General features: G+C 35.9%; 1 protein-coding gene across 4 annotated transcripts in view; it reads left to right on the top strand.

Annotated features, from left to right (window-relative positions):
* Nucleotides 1-22,712, top strand: part of MARCHF6 (membrane associated ring-CH-type finger 6) — a 47,613-nt gene that overhangs the window by 22,211 nt on the left and 2,690 nt on the right. For all 4 annotated transcript variants that reach the window (XM_058831653.1, XM_058831652.1, XM_058831654.1 and 1 more), the window contains exons 11-25: nt 870-928; nt 1,527-1,607; nt 2,857-2,925; nt 3,041-3,115; nt 3,937-4,071; nt 4,549-4,668; nt 6,715-6,815; nt 7,512-7,649; nt 9,366-9,567; nt 13,258-13,327; nt 15,195-15,376; nt 16,713-16,847; nt 18,853-18,942; nt 20,346-20,478; nt 21,616-21,751. In XM_058831653.1, coding sequence (XP_058687636.1) covers nt 870-928; nt 1,527-1,607; nt 2,857-2,925; nt 3,041-3,115; nt 3,937-4,071; nt 4,549-4,668; nt 6,715-6,815; nt 7,512-7,649; nt 9,366-9,567; nt 13,258-13,327; nt 15,195-15,376; nt 16,713-16,847; nt 18,853-18,942; nt 20,346-20,478; nt 21,616-21,751 — 1,726 coding nt within the window. The remainder of the gene's footprint in view (nt 1-869; nt 929-1,526; nt 1,608-2,856; nt 2,926-3,040; nt 3,116-3,936; nt 4,072-4,548; nt 4,669-6,714; nt 6,816-7,511; nt 7,650-9,365; nt 9,568-13,257; nt 13,328-15,194; nt 15,377-16,712; nt 16,848-18,852; nt 18,943-20,345; nt 20,479-21,615; nt 21,752-22,712) is intronic.

The following is a 22,712-nucleotide window of genomic DNA, read 5'->3' as shown; positions in this document are numbered from 1 at the left end:
TTTAGTCTATAATAGCTCCCAGAGTAGACTACCATGATGTAGTGAAGACAATATATGTGAAAATAAAAGTTTGCTATTTCTACAGCCCCTTTACTTTATACTGATGCCCTCTCCTCCTATGAAAAAATCAATGTTGAATTCTGTAGTCTTTTGTAACTTGATTGGAATACAACAGAGTGAGATAAAATAACTAAAAAAATTGATTTTGTTGCAAATATGCAGGTTTCTAAAAATGGGGAAGTGCTGTGTTTTCTAATGCATTTCCCCTGAAACGTCAGTCTTGTCAGGAGTGAGTTCTCTGGAATTAACAGTTTTCAGTACATTAATTCAAAGTAAAAGACTTTTCAGTCACTCCTCATCCCTTCACTGGGTGTCATCTTTCTCCCCCTCCTCTTCCCTTTGCAAATTTCTGCAGGGCTTGCATTTTTCACAATATTTTAAGTATTCTTAAGAGTTAAAGTACTAGAACTGAAGCCTTGCTAAAGCAAGTCCCACCTCACCAGGCTCTAAAATGGCTACTGAAGTCTTTCAGTGCATGGGGATACCAGCTTAGTACATAACAATGAGAAACTGAATTAATTTACACACTGCAAGATGAAGTAAGAAGGAAAAGACTATCCTCTTATTCTGTGTAGTTTTATGTTGTTTTAGTCCTTAAGGGCAAATTCTGATCTGATTTTCAGTGTTTGTAAAATTATGGAAATCTAACACTTCCAAATACTTGCACAGAAATTGATTTTTGTACTTTTTTTTCATAAAACTTACGAGGAGTAGAATAATATCATGTTACAGTATTCATCCTGCAAATAAGGCTTCATTTTAGCAGCTTTCATGGCCTTTTTTTCTCCTTTCTGCTTTACATTATACAGCATTTTGTCCATACCACATTGGTCACTTCTCCATTGTTGGCCTGGGCTTTGAGGAATATGTGAGTACTGTGTTATAATTTCAAAATTAAGAAGAAACTACCACTGTTTATTCAATCACAATATTTTTGAAGAATCTTTCCACTTCTGTTTGTGGTTGCAAAAGTAAGCTGGAGTATGTCTTCTTAGTAGTCCTTCAGCCTTTTTGGATCTATGATTAAAAATGTTGTCCCAATCTTTTCCACTTCCTCCATTACTTACATCTCAAGTGAGGTTTCTTACTGTTTTTAAAGACTGTGTCTTCAGGGTTTTTTTTAACAGCCTCTTGTTCCTTGTGTACATTTTTTAATTGTCTACTAATTTTCACAGTGGATGATAATAAGTAGGGGAAACTAGGGGATGAATGAAACCAGTGTAAGCTGACACTCTTTGTTTCATATATTGAGGTTGTTTTGAGTTTGAAGAAAGTAGTTGTAAATTTAAACATTATATATTCTTGATGAAGTTACAAAAATAGTAGTAGAGTATTAAAATATATAAAAACTAGAGAAACTTGGCATTCTTCTTGATGAGTTGAAATTTGGAATTTAGATCTCCTTTTTATGTAATTAAGATTCTAAGAGACTCATAAGCTTTCCTCTTTTTTCGTCTTTGCTCTAGGTCCAAGCATCTCACTTTGAAGGCCTGATTACAACTATAGTTGGATATGTTCTTCTAGCAGTGACTCTAATTGTTTGTCATGTATCCTTTTGTCAGTAGTTACCTGGTTCTGATTTACATGTAAATAATTTTTATGGCTATGCCTCGAGGAAGTGTGCACATGATGCAAGTGCACTTAACTCAGCATTTTTCTCTGCTCTTTTGGTGAAGTTACAAGGAAAGGTCTCTTCTGTTCTCTTGGACATTTAGAAGTTATCAGTGTGACTGCCAGCTTTCAAATACTTGCACATGCTTAACAACACAGTCAAAGGTTCTTATGCTTGCTTGAAGGTCTGTCTGAGGAGAAGAGTGTAGAATTGTTTTCCCTCACTACCCCTATGCTTCTGCTGTGGCCTGTAGTTGCAGCAGAGAGATTATGAAAGGGGGGGATTATGAAAATATGGGCAGTATGACAGGAAATTTATTCAAATATTTTTGATCCTGCCAGATTTTTTGAATATGGATTATCTTAGTTTCTTTGTTATGTCTCTAAACTACTGAGAGTTTGCAGCAAGAATTTCTTTCTCATTATTACTTTTTTCGAGAAAACTATTTTCAATTAGTTGTAGAAAATAAAATCCTGGAAGCTGGAAGGATTTATTTGGTCAATTTATTTGGTCAGCAAGTAAGAAGGCTGCATTCCAGCTGCATGGTTTTTTACACCAGCTTCAATTTGAAAGAATATACATTTGTTAGCAGTTCTCTGTTCAAAAGTACACAAAGTTAACATCAGCTTTCTACATCAGTATACCCATGTGCAGTGCAAGTGTAAAACTTTAATAGATTAGCATGTAGGCCTTGCATCCTAAAAAAAACCCCAAAACAAACTCCCAAAGTGCAATATGGATCCAGCTTTTCTCAGAAAAGGTGAGAACTTGATTTAGGCAGCAGGGAAAGGAAACCTACTATTTAAAGTAGGTCTTCAGTTTTTGAACATGCTTATTTGTGGCAGATGTTTTCAGAGACAACTATTTATTTCTTGAGAAAACTTCTGGTTGCTTAATTTAAGAAGGGATATATTACTAATAATTATTTATTTACTTAAATTATTATATAATATTTATTTTACTTTTGCATGTTTGGGAGTGTTACCTAGAACACTAGATTGTGTCTTCCAGAGTCACAGCCAATTTTGAAAATAGAACTCTGATAAAACACATACTTACTATTTAATTTTTCTCTTTTATAAAATTTATAAAAATTTTATAAAAGCAACATAACACAGTGTTTGATATTAATTAGACTGTTACAAAGTCTTTCCCAGTGTTATTTTCTTGACAAAGCTATTCAGGGTTTGGCAGCACTTGTTAAATTCCAGCGTTCACGTCGTTTACTAGGAGTTTGCTATATTGTTGTCAAGGTAATCCTGATTTTTTGTATAGGAGGAAATAAAACCCTCTAAATTTAATCTGACATTATTTTCTTGGCAATTTTTGTTAAACTAGTGAGATGTTACTTTCTCTCTTTTCCTAAAGGTTTCCTTGTTAGTCGTGGTTGAAATTGGTGTGTTTCCTCTCATTTGTGGCTGGTGGTTGGATATATGCTCCTTGGTAAGAACAGAAAAAAATACAATGAAATCTTTTGTAACAGTGTTTTTATTTGAAGAAAAAAAAAAGTTCTGATGAGAAAAGGATTGTTAATACAAGTTTGAGGGTACTCTTCTGTTTTCATAAACAGCATTTCCAGAGGGAATGGGTTTTTTAGGTACTGACTGCCTCATGCTAATTTTGGGGGTTTGTATGTTACTAAATACAAATTAACATGTTGTTACTACAATAACAAGATCCTAATCCTTTTTAGTGCAGTTACAAGACCACTGTGATAATGAGTTTACTTACAGGCAAACTTGTGCGCTGAATAAACCTCTTTACATAGCCATCTTGCGTGAAATGGTAATGACTTTGTATTTTAAGTTGTCCAGTCTCTTTCTGTTTTGGAAAAGATCCTTGCTGTATTTGCTTGGAATTGAAGACTGTTTTTCTGTCCTGAAAAATACTGATTGATAAATTTATTAATATAAATATTTATAAATTAATTTTTCCAGCCTTAGTAGAAATAGAATTTTACTTAGGAATTATTTGCTTCCATCATAGTGCCACTTTCTTTGAATTGATTTATAACTTATGTACAGTCCATTAGTGATTGATTGAGTTGACGTATCTCTTCTTCCTGTCAGAAGAAATAAATTGATCTTTATTTGCTGTTCTTATCATAAAGTAATTCCTTTTTTCTCTAATTAAATGGTGTATTTATGTGTTAAAGCAAACATTTAAATTTTGCTTAATAGTTTATAAGAACTAGGGTAAACAAAATGAGTAGTTGCGGATGTTTGCCAAACTTTATTCATATTTGTTTACTACTTACCTTCTAGGAGATGTTTGATGCCACTCTGAAAGACAGAGAATTGAGCTTTCAGTCTGCCCCAGGCACCACAATGTTTCTGCACTGGTTGGTTGGAATGGTTTACGTCTTCTATTTTGCATCCTTCATCCTTTTGCTCAGAGAGGTGAGTCTGTAAAAACAAGATTGTTACGTAATGCAGTTTGAGGCTTACATACAGAACTGTTAAATCTTTCATGTGTGGGTATTGCTGCTAACATTCTTTTTGTGTATGTTGGATTCAGTTTCATGTAAAAAGGGCCGCCATGCTAGTACTTACTACAGTGGAAAAATCATGATTTTAAGTATATTTTACTTAGAGATTTTTAGTTTACAAATAGCTGTTAAATCTGAGTGTTGCCTTCAAATTCAAATATGTTTTAGTTGTTTAAGAACAGTCAGTACTTGAAAGTTAATCTCGTATTTGGTTATTGGTTCTCTTCTTCTCTGTGATAATACTTTCTTTGTTCTATTTTGGTGCGATTTTGGTGAATCTTGTTCAACTAATTCCCCTATTACATTAAAATTTATTTTCTGCAGCAGTGTTTTCCAAAACAATACAAATAAATATTCTTCATACATTGTTTTTTATTTCCTACCTTAGGTATTGAGACCTGGTGTCTTATGGTTTCTCAGGAATTTGAATGATCCAGACTTCAATCCTGTGCAGGAAATGATTCACTTGCCCATCTATAGACATCTCAGGAGGTTCATCTTATCAGTGGTAAGGACTTACCAGAAAGATTTCCTTATTTGGAAAGAAAGCTACATATGCTGTCTTCCATACACAGTACTGTGTACTTAAACATTTTCGCCATGGAACTGAACTGGTACTGGAACAGGTTGCCAACAGAATCCGCATCTTTTGATACTCAAACTCAACTAAGTTTCTGAGCAGCCCGTTGTATCTGGATCTGCTCAGAATAGGAGTTTGGGGAGAGTTGGTTGGAGTTCAGAGATCTCTTCTAAACCAAGTATCTTATGCAAAGTCACAGAAAATGTTTATGTACTTGGAAAACAAGTGTTTATTATTATGGATATTGTAAATCACATAATTTTCATGATGCTCTCAAATATTGCAGTAAACATTGTGTGTCCAGTGCAGCCAAAATAGTTCAGCAGGGAAGAATAACTTTTTAGCTAAATTTAGGATTAGATTCTGCTGCTCTAGCCAGTGGTGTCTGTTTCTAGATTATCGTTGTAAGATACTGAAAACAAGGAGAGATTTTTTTCCCTTTACTTGTTTGTCTGAGGCTTGCTGAGCAGGCAGTCAAGCGTCACACATGGACTGTATAAACTGATGCACCCAAAACATTCTTTGATGTACTTTATTGTTACATCTGAAGTGCTTTGAGCAGTGAAAGCTCAAGAGAGATCCTGGTTCTGTTAGGGAGCCCTTCAGTATCTGAGTGGAGTTGACCTTTCCACCTTTCTGAGCATTTTATCCTTGGATAATTGTAATTCTTCACCTGCCTGAAATTTCGTGGTACATCAGGTGGCCCAAATACAAGCAAAAATCTACTGGTTGCTCTTGGTCTCACATCGTCACACTGTGTTGGAATGGGCAGTTACTTGAACTTTTGATTTGCTCAGTGAATTCAGAACTTTCACTAGCCTCATGCTAGAATATGGGATCCAGAATGGTAATAATTTACCATTTTGAAGAATAAATCACACCTTTGGAGCTCTATTTATTTCTATATATTTAAAGAAATGTCTTGTGTATAACATAAAGTATTAATTTTCAGGAAAATGGGATTCAGTTTTTCTTTTTGACATAGTTAAACACAATTTTTTTCACGTTTTTACTCTCTAGTGGTGCATTTATATGAAATGTAAGAATGTGTTTAAAATGTACTTAATTTTTCATCTGGTTCCTTAAGGAAACGGGATTCATAAAAGTGCATTGTCTTCAGGCATTTGATGTTCCTACTGAATTTTGGTCTTTCAATCAATTTGACATGTGAGGAAATAGGAACTGAAAGGTCTTTTCACGCTTCAGCAAGTTGCTTAAAAAGTCAGCCACCTAGAAAAGAGAGGAATACAAAATAAGTAATCCTGGTGTTGGGGAAAGAAAGAACACTCTGACATTGCTCTAGTTGTCAGGAAGGTTATTCTGGTGCTTATTCAGCTGCAGTCCTATTTGGTGAAGGATCGTAGTGTATGGGTCGGTCTGGGATGGAATGGATTTTCTTCCTACTGGCAAATGTCTTTCTGCACCTGAATTGGCAGCTGAAACAGTGTTACCAACAGGCCTGTTGGCTATGGCTGGACAGTGCTTGCACAGCATCCAGGCATTTTCTTTGCTGCTCTGCTCTGCTCCCTCACCTCCAGTGAATAAGCTGCAACCTGGGAGGGGGGTATCCCTGGAACAGCTGACCCAAACTGACCAAAGGAATATGACATCATGCTCAGCAGTAAAAGCTGTGCGAAAGGAGGTTGGGGGGGATGTTCATGGTTATGGTGTTCGTCTTCCTGACTCACCAAGAAATTCCTGATTATCTGTCTGCTGATGGGAAGTAGAATTCTTCTTAATGTTTTGATTGCATGCTTGACGCTTTTGCTATTAAATTGCTATTATCTCAGTCTTGCCTGACTTCTGTTTTGCATTCCCCTTCAGCTGGAGAGGGGATTGAGCCAGCAGCTGGGTAGGTATTCAGCTGTTTGCCAGGGCTAGCCCACCACACCCAGAAACATGTCAGAGATGGGTGTGAAAATAGATTTGGTTGTTTCTGCTATTTGGACTAACTTGTTTACTTTCCTATTGCAGATTGTCTTTGGATCAATTGTACTGCTCATGCTCTGGCTTCCTATACGCATTATTAAGTATCTCCTGCCTAACTTTCTTCCATATAATGTTATGCTCTACAGGTGAGCTTTTATTTTTAAAAATATCAGGGTTTTTAAGTGTTTCTATAAATGGAAGAAGTGTATTTGCACTCCATGAGCATTAAAGTGACACTTTTTGTTATGTTATTTTGTTTTCAATTAATCTAATCTTCATAGTTCTAAGAGAAGTAAAGGGTAAAGGACATGGCTACATCATACAGTGTGACAAATGAAAAGCTACTTGAAAAAGAAAGCATTTTGTATTCCTTCCATAAAGATAACTGTACAGGGCTTTACACATTCAAAACACTTCCCATTTCAACTTTAAAATAGTGAAGTTCCTTTTGTGTTTGCTTTTTTAACACACTCATTCCTGACTGTCATTGCTTCAGGAGTAAAAGAATATCTGTAACTACATTTTTTTTTGAATGACAGCAGTTTTTCTCTATTTCTGAATAATAATTCAAACTAATGATAGATGCAAATAGAGAAGAAAACTGTATTCTTAGATACAATCTTTCTCAATGTATTTTTTTCCTAAATTTCTTATATGCCAAAGTGCCTAACCCTCTTGCTCAGGGTGTTATATAGGGAAAAACTTGACCAAAAAACTCAGAATTTTCTTTTTTGGCATCCATTGTATTTTTGTATTGTGGTGGCATTAATAGGATTCAGTGTAAAAGATTTCTTTTAGAATGTTCCTTACATTTGATATCCTGCTCTTCCCATTGTTTCCAGTGACGCTCCAGTAAGTGAACTTTCCCTAGAGCTGCTTTTACTTCAGGTGGTGCTTCCAGCTTTGCTAGAGCAAGGACATACAAGACAGTGGTTGAAAGGTCTTGTACGAGCGTGGACTGTTACTGCTGGATACTTGCTGTAAGTACAGAAATCCATAATCAGCTGCAACCACTGTGCCCAGTTTGGTCTTTAAACATGAAGGCAGCTTTCCAGAAAGTTAGGCAAACAAACAGGTTTAATAGCTCCTCTACAGATTAATACATGGTGAAAACTTCTATAATGATTGCTTGCTTCTAAGTAGTAAATGTACCTACTTGTGGACTAGCCTTTGACAAGTAATTCTTCTGGTACACTATTAGAGCATTTGCTTAGTGAAGGAGATCGGTAAAAGTATGACTAACATCTTCTTAACTCCCTATTATATGAAAATAAAGAGATAAATGTCAGCAGTGTGTTTCCATGAATCATCTAAATAAAATTCATATTCACTTTTTGCATTTCTTGGTCTATAAGAAGGAAAAAAAAAAAGAAAAATTATTTAAAACATTGAGCTGAAGAAGTAAGCAACTTTAAATTGGGAATTTTAAAGTTAAATGTTCAGACTTTAGAAAAGGATAAAACCAAATCTTTTTCAAATAACGTAAATTATTGTACCGCCAGGCAGAGTTCGAGCACTTGAAATTATATTTTAGTTCATCTGTTGTTTGCCAAATTAGTCAAGAAAAAAGTAAGGTTGATTTTGTTTCTGTACGGTTTTCAGTTCAATTTCAACCTATATTGGCATTCTCCCACCATGTTGCACTCTTAGAATCAAGAATTATTCTTTGCCAAGTTATATCTAAAAAACTGAGTGATTGAAAGACTTCAATCTAATCCAAAATTATTTGTTTATTTGGATAATATTTATGTTTCTCATAAAGCAACTTTCCTTACCCCCTCTTCTCTTAGTTTGCATTTTGAAGAAGTTTTTAATTATTTTCCAAGTTTTGAATGCGTTTAAGTATAGTATAGTAAGAGTTTTGGAGATGATGATAGAAATGGCTTTTCTTACTCCAGTGTTGCAGCTGTTTTGCAAATTACCTCTTCAGCAATTTTAGTTTAGCACAGATGAAAATCTTTTGCTCTGTTGTTCTCAAAAAGCAAGCTATTGGGTAGATGTCATTGCTAATAGAATATCTGCACAAATATTATGCTGCTAAAGCTGAGGAAAATGAAGTCCTAAATGTTCATTTTTAATCAGACTCAAATTTTGCTAATTTGTATATGTGGAAAACATCAACAGAATAATTTTAAAGTAGATTGATTTTTTTTTTTTTCTAGGATTGATATTCTTAAAGAGTTGTCAACAGGTTTTGAGCAATTTAGAATCTTCTTGAAAAACTCTGCCTGCCTCTGTACTTCTGACAACATGTCCATAGCAATGCAGCATTGTCCTTGTATGATGTAGGTTTGAAGGCTGTTGTTTTCTATAGAGCTTAGTGACAGTAACATAAAAGGTGTTGGTGGAGCTGTGTGCTTACGTGAACTGAAATATCCATGCAGTTTTCCTTTCATGTGCACAACACCTTTAATTAGCAGGTGGTGTTTTTAAAGCAGTCAGACAGATAAGTGATCTTTCCATGTAATTGTATTCCAACTGCATCCACACCAGCATTTTTCTTCTAAACTGTGATTATGATGACATTGAATATATTACCAAAAAAGGCTTATTTTACTTCAGTAAAATTCTGGCAGTACTCCTGTGTTAGATTTGTACAACCTGTATGGATTCTGAGTAGGCCTATATTTCTGTGGAATATATGGAAGTTCTCATTCATATCAAACAGAACAAAACTGAAATTTTGATTGTTACAGGGATCTTCATTCTTACCTACTTGGTGATCAGGAAGAGAATGAAAACAATGCAAATCAGCAACATAACAACCAGCATGCTCGCAATAATAATGCCATTCCAGTTGTGGGAGAGGGTCTCCATGCAGCCCATCAAGCCATACTTCAACAAGGAGGACCTGTAGGTTTCCAGCCTTATCATAGGCCTTTAAAATTCCCACTCAGGGTATGTATACCTAACACATCAAGATGAAAGAAAAAGGCATTTGAGATTTTTTTTTTTTTTCCCTAAGAAAGATTTGGCCCATTGTCGCTGTTGGACACAAAATGATTCACACAGACACAGCTCAGTGTGTGATAGAAAAAAGAGAGTGACTTATTCTGTGGTTTCAGTATTCATAGATTCTCGACAATGACCAGGGATTGGATAGTTAGGTTACCACCTTCCCAACCACACTAGTTGTGAGAAATGTCCATCAAAAGACATTTCTTTAATGGAATGTATAAACATCTATGTTTATAGTTACTTTCCTGGGAAAGTGACTAGAAACTATGAAAACAAGATAAGGTTTAATTCTCAGGGCGACAGCCCATTTTATCCGAAGTCACCTGGTGGGTACTGTTTTATATGGTTTACAGCTTTCTAAAAGTTATGCTCAACATTGCAGTTATGCTCACATAAGGTTTTTTTCAGCCTGTAATTTAAGACCTTCAATTACAATTTTATTTACAGACTCCATGTATGTTGAGTATTATGTGTCAGTTGATGTCTTGTTTTCTTCACTGTAAGTAATGGAGACAATAAGCCCCTCTCAACCGGTTGTTCAGGTGTGCCTCTAACAAGGCATGGCTTTCAAGGGGGCATACTAGTTGTAGCTGAAGTGTATTTTAAACTATTTTGCTTTATTAAGGAAATAAACAACTTCGGTTGCTTCTGTGTTAAACATAGAAAGGCATTATATAATACTTGAAAGTTCTAAATCCCTAAAATTAGAAAGGAAATTTTATTGGCAAATACTTATATTTCTAGAATAATATACATCTTAAACTAGGTAATTATTTTGTTGTTAGCAGAACTCTGAGTTAAATATAAACTTCACCACAGCTCACTTACTGTGGTTTCAGGCATAGCTGAAGAATGGAAGTCACGGCTAACATTAGGTCACTATGGTATTGCTTCTGAAGGTTCCTTTATACCCAAATGTCAAGGAAAGTGTGTGCTCCAGATTTAACTTTCTCTTGGTTGTTGTCATGGTTTTAAACCAGTAACTAAAAAAAAATTACTTATTTCTTGCTGTGAGATATGGATTAGAACAAGAGCAAAACAGGCTTAAAACTTAAAAAGAATAAAGAAAGTTTATTAACAAACTATAATAATAAGAACACCAGAATAAACTTCCAGAAAACTTTTTTTTTATTTCCTACTATTCACTATTCTCTTGTTCACATGACAACAGAGACAAAAACTTTGGAACTTTGTTGTTTAAAAACAGTCCCAATTCTTGCTAGAGTCTTTTCATCAATTTTTGTAGAGAAACAGAAGTCTCTTTCTGCTAATCTATAGAGTTTCTCACAAGAAAACTATTTTTGTTATAGTTTTCTATTTCTCTGATGTCAGCTGCTCAGAAATGCTGGTATCAGAGCTCACTCCTCTCATTTCACATCACTCTGAGGTGTGTATGGGTGTCCTGGTTTAGGGCAAATTTAGGAGAAAACTTCCAGTGGGGCTCCCCCCGGGAAGCAAACCCACGTGGCCCTTTTCCCCCACCCCCCAACCGGTTCGGGAAGAGATTTCTCTGAGAGAAGTGGAAAAAACCTGTTTATTCCACAGGCACAGCACCACCCAGCACAAAAATGAATGATATCAAGTTACAAAGCCTCTCGCCCTTCAGAAAAGATGACAAACCTCAGAGGGTCTCTTTCCTGTGGGTGTTCGCTCTGTTACCAGTCCCTCTGGCGCTGGAAAATGCCACTGCCCAGGCTGGGCTCCCGGTAGTCCACGGGTGCAAGCTCCCGGTGCTCCCCGAGTCCCCAGTCCAAAGCAGGTTCGATTTGTTTCAGAAAAAGGGAAAGAAAACAGTCCAGGAAGACCTCTCTGTTCCGGCTAGTTGGAAAGCCAAGGTGATCTGTGTCTTGTTGTCTGTCTGTGCTGTAGTCAAAACTCCCAATGCGGGGGGAGCAAGTAGAGTCTCTGATAACAGACTCGGTGCTTCTTTTCCACTCACTTTTAGTCTCAGATGGAATTTTAAGAATATAAAACCTGTCTCTGGGTTAGGTGGACGAATGGGGATACAGTTTAATATCATAATCAACCCAGGACAATGGGCCATGAGTTTAGGGATGTCATTTTAAGGATCAGTTATTTAAAGGCAAAAGTCTTCTTCATTTGTCTCTGTGAGTTCTACTAGAAAACAGTTTTCTCATTGCCTCTCAAGGCTTCAAATCTTCCAGCACTTCACTATATCACAATTATTCTACTTTTTACTCAAAATTTACACTTTGAACACTCTGTTCCTCCTCATACTGTCATGAATTAAAGGAGTTTTTTTAAACTACTATTGTCCATCTCTATAGCTTTAACAGAAAGATATTTCAGCTGTTAAGCATCTCCTTATTCTCTTTTTCCTTACTGTTTCTGACAGTCTATAAAGTCTCTTTACATGCTGGTCACTCTCTTTTCTTCTCTCTGGATAAAAGGATTAATCTGCAAGTCTCATCTGGGTAATGACAAGTTTAAAATCTTGCTCAGGCTTTGTAGATGGTTTTGGGACTTCTGCCGGTGCAGGAGCTGGAGCCGTCTGCGATAGAAAATTCCTCATGGCTGCTCTGGAGAGTGTAGTCGCTGTTTCGGCCCGCTGCAGGTCCAGAGTTTTTTTTTTCCTTCTTTACTCGGCAGTCTTCGGTGAACTCTGTTACTGCAGCTGAGCCAGGAACTGGCCCGGCCCGGCCAGAGCTCGGGACAAGCCCCCCACAGGCCCCTATCTCCTGGCCGGGAGAGGCGGCAGGCTCAGCCCTGCCCCCGCCTGGCCGCATGGCCGGGCAGAGAACAGGAGGCTAGCCGGAGGTCCGTTACCTTTCACAGCCAGGAAACAAAGAGGCTAAAAGTGCCTTGACTTTACATTTTAAGGTAGGGTTCACAAGTTGATCTCACTTTTTAATGGTCAACACTGCTGTCAATTCCCACTAATGACCAATAATTGGTTAGGAGAAAAGACTCTCATCACTTTCCAGCAACTTTAACTTCCTTAGCTCTCAAAACCACCTTAAAAGGTAAAGTCACTCCATGACAGTAGTCTATTGGGATAAGGTGTTGGCTTTCCCATAGCAAGCTTGCTTGTTGTGTGGCTTTGAGGATGAGTGAAGCAGAGCTTCATAGGGCCCGGTGCTTGAGAAATATTTAAAGATGTCAAGTACATGGTAATTCTCTGGTAAGATGGAAACCTGACTGAGGAGCAACCAGCTTCACTGTCAGCTTCTGGTCACAGAAACCTGAGTACATCTGGAAGAACTTTGTCAGCAAGGTTTTCCGTATAAAACCACTCCTTGCTCATATGGCATACAGAGCTAGAAACCTTTTAGGATTATTTGAAAGTCATTCTGCTCAGTGCAGAAATTAAGGGATGATTTTTTTTTTTTGTGAGACAACAAAGAACTTCAGTCATTCTGGATTCAAGTGTTACTTTTTATCATTGGAACAGTTGATAGAAAGTCTTTGAAATACACAGCACTGCAGGTGTTCTGCATGTACTGTGGTTAAGTTTCTTTTTGCTGATTTATTTATACAGTGAAACATCAGTTAATAATTGAACATCCTAGTTTAGCTGCCTTTCTAGGATGATGTATTTTTTATACTGGGGTTTCTTGGGGTTTGGCTAAATAACTTTCTTATTGACTTCTTTTTTTTTCCCTTTTTCAGATATTTCTTTTGATTGTTTTCATGTGCATAACATTACTGATTGCTAGTCTTATCTGCCTTACCTTACCAGGTAAGTCTATTATGGTTAACTGTCATTAAAAACAACTCAGTATGTTGCTATGCCCACCCATGGAAGATGTTTTGAAATCATTGTTTGAAGTCAAAAGGCAAAAACATGGAAACTAGTCTCATTTTTAATTATTTGTTATCAAATTGCAATAATCTGAAAGTCGAAATGAAAGAGATTGCCATTCCCTTTTTGCTGTAGAATAATTTTCCCAAGTGCTTCAGCTGCTGAGACAATCTCAGTAGTATTGAATGAAAAAGAGAAACTCTAGCACCTATTTTACTGTTTTGAGAAGAAAAATAAGTAGTTAGTTTCCAGGTCTTCTGCAGTATTTTCTTTAATTAATTATTCTGAAGGTGTCATTATTGAGTACTGTGAGGAGCAGGGAGTTGGACTCGATGATCCTTATGGGTTCCTTCCAACTTGAGATATTCAGTGATTCTGTGATCTTGACACATCACTAGGAGATTTTGTGAAGTGGCACGTATATCACTTTAAAATGTCTGAATAAGTACTTCAAAAACACTTTTTAAACATTTTTAAAATAATTTAGAATGAATGTTAACCAGCATAAATTTCATAACCTGCCTGCTGTAATGCCATGTAATTTATACCTTCTTCTATTAATGATACAGTCTTGGTTTGAAAAGACAGGTGTCTGCTAAGGAAGGCAGAAACCTCCCTTGAAATGGAAAAAATGTAGACCACCCCCCCCAAATTATTATAAACTTGAAATCAAGATGCTCTCATGCAAAGATATGGGAATAGGAATAACAGTTCTTTACTAAGGAAATTAAAATAAAAATGCAGTAATACAAAAAAACCAAAACAAACAAACAAACAATAAAAAACTACTGACAGAGAATACAACCTGACACACCCTGTTGATCTGGGTGTTGGTAGCAGTCCAATTAAATGGGATCTGCAGTCCTCCTGGAGTGACAGATATGGTTCTATTAAAGCAGTGATCCCGTAGAAGGTTGTCGTCTTCCTCTGAAGATCCAGCAATGTAGATGGGTCCACTCTTTCCTCCGGAAGGAAGTGGAGAAAGGCTGCTTGTGGTGTTCTAAATCTCAGATTATATTCAGGTAGGAAGGCTTGGCTCCTCCCCTTGGGTGGAGCATCTTGCAATGGGATGATGTAATTTTATCAGTCGAGCAGTGAGACTCAATGGCCCATTAACAGGCTATCCCCCTGGAGGGAAGAGATAAAGAACACTGCTCTACCTGGTTTTAACAGCTGCTAATAGAATACATACTTTTGGCTACATCTTGCATTGCAACCCAAGATAGATATTAAAGTCATTAATGTGATGAGATCAAAGTTATAAATTCTGTGATTGTTTTAGTTGTAGGACATAAAATAATTCCACTCTAATACTAGGGAAATGAAAACACTACTAAAAAGTTAACTGTAGCAAATCAGTCTCCCGTTTTTGTCAGAGAATTTCAGAAGCCTCATCAGTAAGTATTATAAAATTATATGAGGCAGTGAAACAACCCAAAGTTAGTTCATATAATTTAAGTTCAAGCTTACACACTAATGTATGATTGCAGTTCTGGAGATCCAGTGTTTAGGCTGTGAACAGTTCAGTGCTTTGTTTTGCTGTAGCTCAGGTCCCATTGCTGCCATAATGAAAATTTAGGTGGAGAAGGATTTCTATGTGTTTATTTGGCATCATTTCTGAAGGTGTTTGCATAGTGCTTCACACATTTATGTGTTACAGGTATAGTACCAAAATAACTGTTTCATGTTGAATAATATTTACGCAGGGATATTTCAGATAAATTTGATAAGTATTTTTTTAATAGGCATCCGTCCCTAATATGTCCAGAAGCATTACTGTATTTAATAGTGCTTGTGTTTTCAGTGTTCGCTGGCCGGTGGTTAATGTCATTTTGGACGGGGACTGCCAAAATCCATGAACTGTACACAGCTGCCTGTGGTCTTTATGTCTGTTGGCTGACTATCCGAGCAGTGACGGTGCTGGTTGCCTGGATGCCACAGGGTCGTCGAGTCATTTTCCAGAAGGTCAAAGAATGGTCTCTCATGGTGAGTCTTGAGAAAATGTTCTACTGAATTATCAGAGAATTAGCTAATGGAACTTGTTTCATTTTTTGCTTGCAGGCTTTACTCTGTCCTGTATATTACATTTTGCTTTTCAGACCATTTTGAAGCTTTTGCAGCTTACATTCCCATTGCATAGACTGTTTTTGAAGGCAATCAATATAAATATGCTTGTGTGTATATATGTTTAAATATATATATGTATCTATTTTTCTATTTTCCTTTAAAAGTGAACATACTGCATTTTTATCCCATGTGTTACGTGTTCTCAAAGACATTCACATTTTTATATAAGCCTGGAAGCTTAACTATTTACTTGTTTAGTTACATGTAATTTTCAAATGGAAAAACCTTAGAAAGCTGATAGATGATGACCATGTCTCTACAAAGTAGCTTGATGTGTATTTTCAGAAAGATCTTTATCAGCTGTTGAACTTACGTTGTTCAAATAAAAGATATTTTCCTCAAAAATACAAATTTTGAGGAATTGAGATTCTCAGTACGAAACAAATTTATACCCCACCTTTTTATATTGGTTTTGTTTTTGAGGATTTCTGTAGTAGATTTCTTGCCAGTTCCTTTAAACATCTATAGCATAAATGGTATCCTGTCCTGGACATTTTAATGTACTTATTGCATTGTTACACTGTACATGCTCTTCATGTCCTAACTACCATGTTTCCCAAATACCTTATCCATCATTTTAAGATCTTACCTTCTTCAAGTAAATTCAGAGCTAAAGCATAATTTCTACTTGCTCTTTGCCCCTTCTCTGTATCATGCTAATTAGGTCAGGCTAGCTTTGTATGACGCAGTTAAACTGAGAATTTCAGAATAAATAAAGATCCAAGCACAGTGTTCTGAGTCCTCCATTTTTAACTCAAATATTCCATAATGACTGAATTTTTAAGGTTTGTTTTGCACCAGAGAAAAATTGTCAGTTTTGGAAAAATCCTTCAATTTCCCAACATATGAGCATATGCAATGTATTCAAGTATATCAATGTATTGGATAGTATTCCCTATTAATAACAGTCAGTATGATGTTATGATTTAGAACTATATGAATACTAGTAGATACAGTCATGTTTTTTTCTGGAATTCCTATTCCTATGGAATAGGACCCAATCTTGAAAACTTGCATTGCAAAACGAGCAATAGCAAAAATTATTTCTAGGGGTGTATATGTGTGAAATAGAGGTCTGTGTATCTTTGGAGTTTTTTCACCAGGGTTGTGTGTTTATGTAGTTCTAGTTATATTTTTGTGTTTAAAAAAGAATCTTCTGGTAAACATACTAATTAAATGTCTTGGTTTTTTTTAGATAATGAAGACACTGATAGTGGCTATACTGCTTGCTGGAGTGGTTCCACTTTTGCTTGGTCTTCTGTTTGAACTGGTCATTGTCGCACCTTTGAGAGTTCCTTTGGATCAAACACCTCTCTTCTATCCTTGGCAGGTCAGTTGCTCCCATTCTTTTGCTGCTGTCGATGTAAGGAGTATGCGCTGCCTTGTTTCATGTGATTTTGGTGCTTCAGAGTATTTTCCACAAATATGTTTGTATGTGGCAGAGAAAAGCCAGTTTGGATGTGAGGATAATTTGAACCAAAAGGATATGCTGAGGAATTTAAACTGTGAAGAGCTGAAGTGTTGTGAGATGACTTCAAAGGCTGCATTTCAGTGATCAGCTACTTTTCCAGTAGCATAATTGTAAGGTTATGTAAGAAGTTAGTATCTATCTATTCACAGATGTACATACTCTAATAGTTTTGAAAAGCTTTTTGCATACAGTTAAGCAGCAAGAGATTAAATTTTTGGGGTTTTTTTTCCTTGTAAGATTTTAATTCAGTGATGAGGCACATTATGAATGTAATTTTTTTATGATTTAGGATCATGCTGATTTTGGGCTGAGTTGTCAAATCACTTATACAAAATTCTGAGGTATTTGTGTTTTGTTGCTCTTCAGTCAAATATCACAGGCTGAGTGCAAATTTCTGTCCTGCAAGTTGGGAGACGAAGTGAAGATGCATTAGATTAAACGACAAATGCTTCCATCACCTAGGCTGAATTATGAAAGAGGTCATAACTCCAGGAAACTCAACTGAGGGGACCATAAATCAAAACATCTAGAATGCCATTACTAAATAACAAGAAAGTGTGACAGTGACTTTCTAAATTGCCCTAAGCTTTTGTTTACTTTCAGTATCCAAATGTTTAAAGCCATAATGCAAGGAAGAATTTGGCTATTAATTTAGTTATTCTATTACTTTAAAATCCAAGTGTATTTTTGAGCTGAATAGATGACCAGAAAATCAGGACATCATATAATTACAGTGGTAGAAGATCATACTTTCCAAACAGTTGTGGAAAGAATTTGTAATGCTAGAGTTTATAAAAATTTTTTACTATTGCATATTAGTTCTTTAAAAGTTTTAAAATAAGTACACTGAAAACCTTCATTTTCATGTAGCAGAATTTCTTCAAAATTTAGGATAAGTGGGATTTGATACTTATCCTTAATCAACAAGAAGCTATCAAAATTGAGACAAATTTCTGTTTTTTCCAAAAGAGAAGAGGGTTATACAAAGGTTACATACTTAAATAAACATGAATCAACTTTAACTGGTGCTTTTTTGTAACAATTTTTAATTTTTTTTAGAATTTATTAACAAAAGTTGTCTTTTTAAGTAATTGATGAAAGAAAATGTATTTCCCCAGCGCTTTTAGAAAGTTTATTAGCCTGTGATGTCCCAAGTCTTACCAGTTCTCAGCTGTTTATTCTACTTTATGAGCCTATGTTTTGCATTCTATTTATGATGGATTTTATTGAAAATCTCTTAGAAATATCTGTAATCCAGAAAGGCTGGACTTAGGATGTGAAGTGTTTACTAGAAGCCAGTAGTTATTGTGGCAAATTCCATACCATATTAATTGAAGTTTATGTTAAAACATACATTTTCCTCTGAATAGTATGACTTTTTTTGTGAAGAGCATTGCCTTGCTTTAAGCTTTTCTTACATCAGGTAGGGTTTGGGGAATAATTAAACTTCAGAAGAAGGAAAGGAATTTGTTTCCTGATGCATGTGAACATCTTTGTATCTTTTTTCTATTATTTTGTAAAGGAAGGAAATTGACTTCCTTTTGTGTAAATTAGTTGTACCAGAATGTTAGTCAATTGCTTTAAGTCTGATTGTTTTTTTTTATTTCCCTTTGGTTTAATAGTAGTAGTGATTTTCCAGGTCCCAGGAAGCTAAATTTACAGATATCAGCTAATCTTGAGAGCATCCTCTTTCTCACAGGAATGTGCAGATGATGTTGTCTTTTTGAAGCAATGTCACATGTAAATGGAAAAGTAATTATATTTTCACTTATAAGTAATATTAACACATTGCTTTTAAAGCTTTTGGATATCTGACTTCTTAAAGATATGTTAATGCTAACACTGTAAATTTTTACAAAATTAGGACTGGGCTCTTGGAGTTCTGCATGCCAAAATAATTGCTGCCATAACATTGATGGGTCCCCAGTGGTGGCTGAAAACTGTTATTGAACAGGTAGGGAAAAATTGTCCATGTGAATTATCTGAATAATACATTTTTTATGTTTCTGATTGTGTGTCAGAAAACAGTGTTACTCTTGCAGTAATGGAGTAATCAAGTAAAATTCAACTATTCTTGTAAAAACCTTTTAAATTGTATAGTCTAATCCATTAAGGTACACATAACAGTAAAACAAAAACTCAGAAATCTGAATTTAAGAAAATGCTTTGTATACATACATGCATTTTTATCAGGTTTGTAATGAAGTAAGAAAGAAACATGATTGTTTCTTCAGATGAAGTCAATGTGTCCAAATACTTGTCCGAATATTGGACAGTATTTACATCCACAACTCAAAACCACAGAATTATGCTTTCTCTGCGGCTGTAGGGATTACCCCATTCATAGATCAGTCAAGATGAAAGACAGCATTTCTGTTCCCCTTTGATTATTAAGCAACATGGAACAGTTTCTCTGACCAGTTCAGAGTCACGTCGCCTATTGTTTTGTCAGAAGTACTTTTTCTTGGTTATAACCATTAAATTCCATGGTTGTCATCTCAGTGAAGTATCTCAATTGTTTGTCAGAAGGTAATTTTTCAGCCCTGCACTGTATGTGATGCCTGTGGTGCATGTCTCAAACTTTGTACACAAGATGCCTCTTTTGGTTAAGTCTAGCACATGGTCCCAGTTATTAGATCACTTCAGCTGTCACACTGCAGAAATATTGTCTTAGTCTGGGAGTATGTTTTGATGTATACCATGGCTCCCTCTTCCATTCTGAATGCTCTCCATGGGCCTTTTACACACTCTCCTGAACCTTCCAGCCTGTAGGACAGACGCCATTGTTTAGCTGCAGCTGACAGCCATTCAAAACTGGTCTTTTCCCATGCTTAATCTGGTTATGTTTTGACATTAGCTTCTGGTAGTAACTGCAGAAGCTTAAGAATTGTGGAGGCCTTTTTTTTTCAGGCATAGACTCTACATACAGAGGCTCTGGTCTGCCCCACCAAGTACAAAATTGGATCCTATTTTCTGCCCATTACAAAATCTAATAATTTATTCTATTAGCATATACAGGATCCTCTTCTAGGAATTTAACAGCTCAAAATGATCCCAGGTCACCCACAAAACCATTGTCCACAGCTCTATTAAATGATCTTTCAGAAGGTCTCTTGCATTCCTGCAACTGAATCACAACTCTGTTCCAGATTAAATTGGTCTCTTGGGTATTGTTTAAATGATTTCCTGGAACCCTCATGATGTAAGTTGGCAGAGAGTTTTTCCTTCAGCTGTGGTCATGGGAACACCCATTTCCTTTCATAAGGAGAATTGTGTAAAACCTTGTAATTAGTGCTGTAAGTACAAAGCAAGGCTTTCTTGATTGATCTGTTCTACTTCTAACTTATTCCATTTTAGGTATATGCAAATGGGATTCGTAACATTGACTTACACTTCATCATCCGTAAACTGGCAGCACCCGTAATCTCTGTCCTCTTACTTTCCCTGTGTGTGCCGTACATCATAGCTTCTGGTGTTGTACCTTTACTGGGTATGTATGCATTCAGAACGTCTGTTTGTCATCTCATGGTTTACAGCAGTGTAAGTATGTTAGCGGAAATAAAACTTCAAACCCTAGTTTATAAAAAAAGCCAACACAACAAACAAAACAAAACAATCAAATTACTTCTCTTATGCTGACAAAAGTAAATGTTTAAAGACTTCCAAGAGTCACACCATGTTTCAGGAGTATTGACCAAATGCTTCTTGAACCCTGTCAGGCTTGGTGCTGTGACCACTTCCCTGGGAAGCCTGTGCCAGTGCCCAAACACCCTCTGGGTGATCCACCTTTTTCTAATATCCAACACAAACCCTTCTCAAACATAGTTTGAGGCTGCTCCTTGGGTCTTGTCATTGTTCACCACAGAAAAGAAATCAGTGTCTGCCCCTCCCCTTACCAAGAGGAGCGGCAGACACTGATTTCTTCTCTGTACATTTTAAGTATCTAGGTAGTTTGGGAAAGGAATGCTTAATTAATTTCTTCTTTGGACAATCAGCCTTTGATTTTAGTCACTCTAGGAGCTATACTGAGCTGAGGCCATCTTTTCTGACTTGTCAGATTCTAAATGAAGCTTAGAACAGGTGAAAATCCTGGGTTTCTTTTGAGGTTTTAATAGTATTAAAATGTAAATTTTAAATATATAGGGTTTTTTCAGACTTTTCTATCTTCTCATAATTAAGGTAAATCATTTGATTAGAACCAGGATAGATAAGCTTTTTCATCAAGACTTGTCTTTTACTAGTTAGAGATTAACAACATGTTCAAGAAGTCCCATTTTATTCTGCAGTCTCACTTGAATGCTGACTTTTATTGTGTTGACTTTTTGATACAAGTAGAAGTCAGCAGATGAACAGAAGTTAAACAGGCAAAAAGAACTGATAAGCCCTATTTTTTCCTACTGTGGATTTTCAGTCTGTTAATGGAAAACATTTTGCTCGTAGTGCTTTAGATTAAAAAGAACAGCAGCTGCCACGTTGGATCTCTGATGTAAACAGATGTGTAATTTATTTCACTGTTCTACTGAAGTTACAGTAGAACTAAAAGTATGGAAGCACGAGTAGAGAAGCAGAAATATGTGAGTTAGTTCAGCAGTATTAGAATGTCTAAGGATTGTATCTTGTTTTGTAGGAGTTACTGCTGAAATGCAGAACCTCGTTCAGCGACGGATTTATCCTTTTCTGCTTATGGTGGTGGTTTTGATGGGAATTCTGTCATTCCAAGTCCGCCAGTTCAAGCGCCTTTATGAACATATTAAAAATGACAAGTGAGTATATAGGGGTATTTTTTTTAATTTTTCCCCTTTATATATATATCTGTATATGTATGATTACTTCAGGTTGTATTCAGATGTTGTAGATACTTAGGACTAAAATGGTTTTTAATAAGTTTTCTAGACAAATGACTCTTTAAGACAAGCTGTTCTTGGCAGATATTTTATCTGTGATTCCAGCAGATAAACACAGGAATAGACTCCATAAAGGGAAGACACTCCCCCATGTCTAACATGAATGTGTTTTCCCACAAATGAAGCTGACTGTCTCATCTGTAGTCTTGAATGACAAATGAATATCATGACTTACAATATACCTGGAAGTTAAAGTCATGTCTCAAGCTGCTGCTTATAAAACCAGTTCTTCAGCCTTTTCTGCATAACGATTTTTTTACTCTTACTCTTCCTATTCATTAGTCCAACTAACCTGTTAAAGAATATTCAGTTGATTTGATAGTTTATCCTTACCAAATTTTGTGTGGTTTTCTGATGTTTTCAGTAATTATTACTCTGTATTGCTCAGATGCCTAATGAATATAATAATTTTCCTGTTATTTTCTGGTTGTCTTGCTTAGTTTAACCTTTTTTTTTGTGTTGTTACATTATTTTTGGTGTTACCCTAGTTACCTTTTTTGTGGGTTATTAAGAAGATTAGCAACTAATCTTGCTAGGCTTCTTTTGCATTGAAAAGGAATAAATTAGTTTTGTTATGTTCATATCCTGAGATATAAGATGTTATGTTCATATCCTTGCCCTATAAGAGTTTTGCTTTCCAATAACTACAAAAGGAGTCAAACCTAAAATAGGCTTCTTTGAATATTAAATATTAAGAAGCGACTGAAAAGTTGTAAGTGAAAATTAGTTTGGTATTAAATAAGCTTATTAAATGTTGTAACATCCTTGCAGACAAGAAGTTTGTATGACTTAATTTTCTCATTTCAGGAAGTAAGCAGAC

This window comes from Poecile atricapillus, chromosome 2, assembly GCF_030490865.1.
Source record: "Poecile atricapillus isolate bPoeAtr1 chromosome 2, bPoeAtr1.hap1, whole genome shotgun sequence".
Classification (NCBI taxonomy): Eukaryota; Metazoa; Chordata; class Aves; order Passeriformes; family Paridae; genus Poecile; species Poecile atricapillus.
This window is presented reverse-complemented; position numbering and strand designations above follow the sequence as displayed.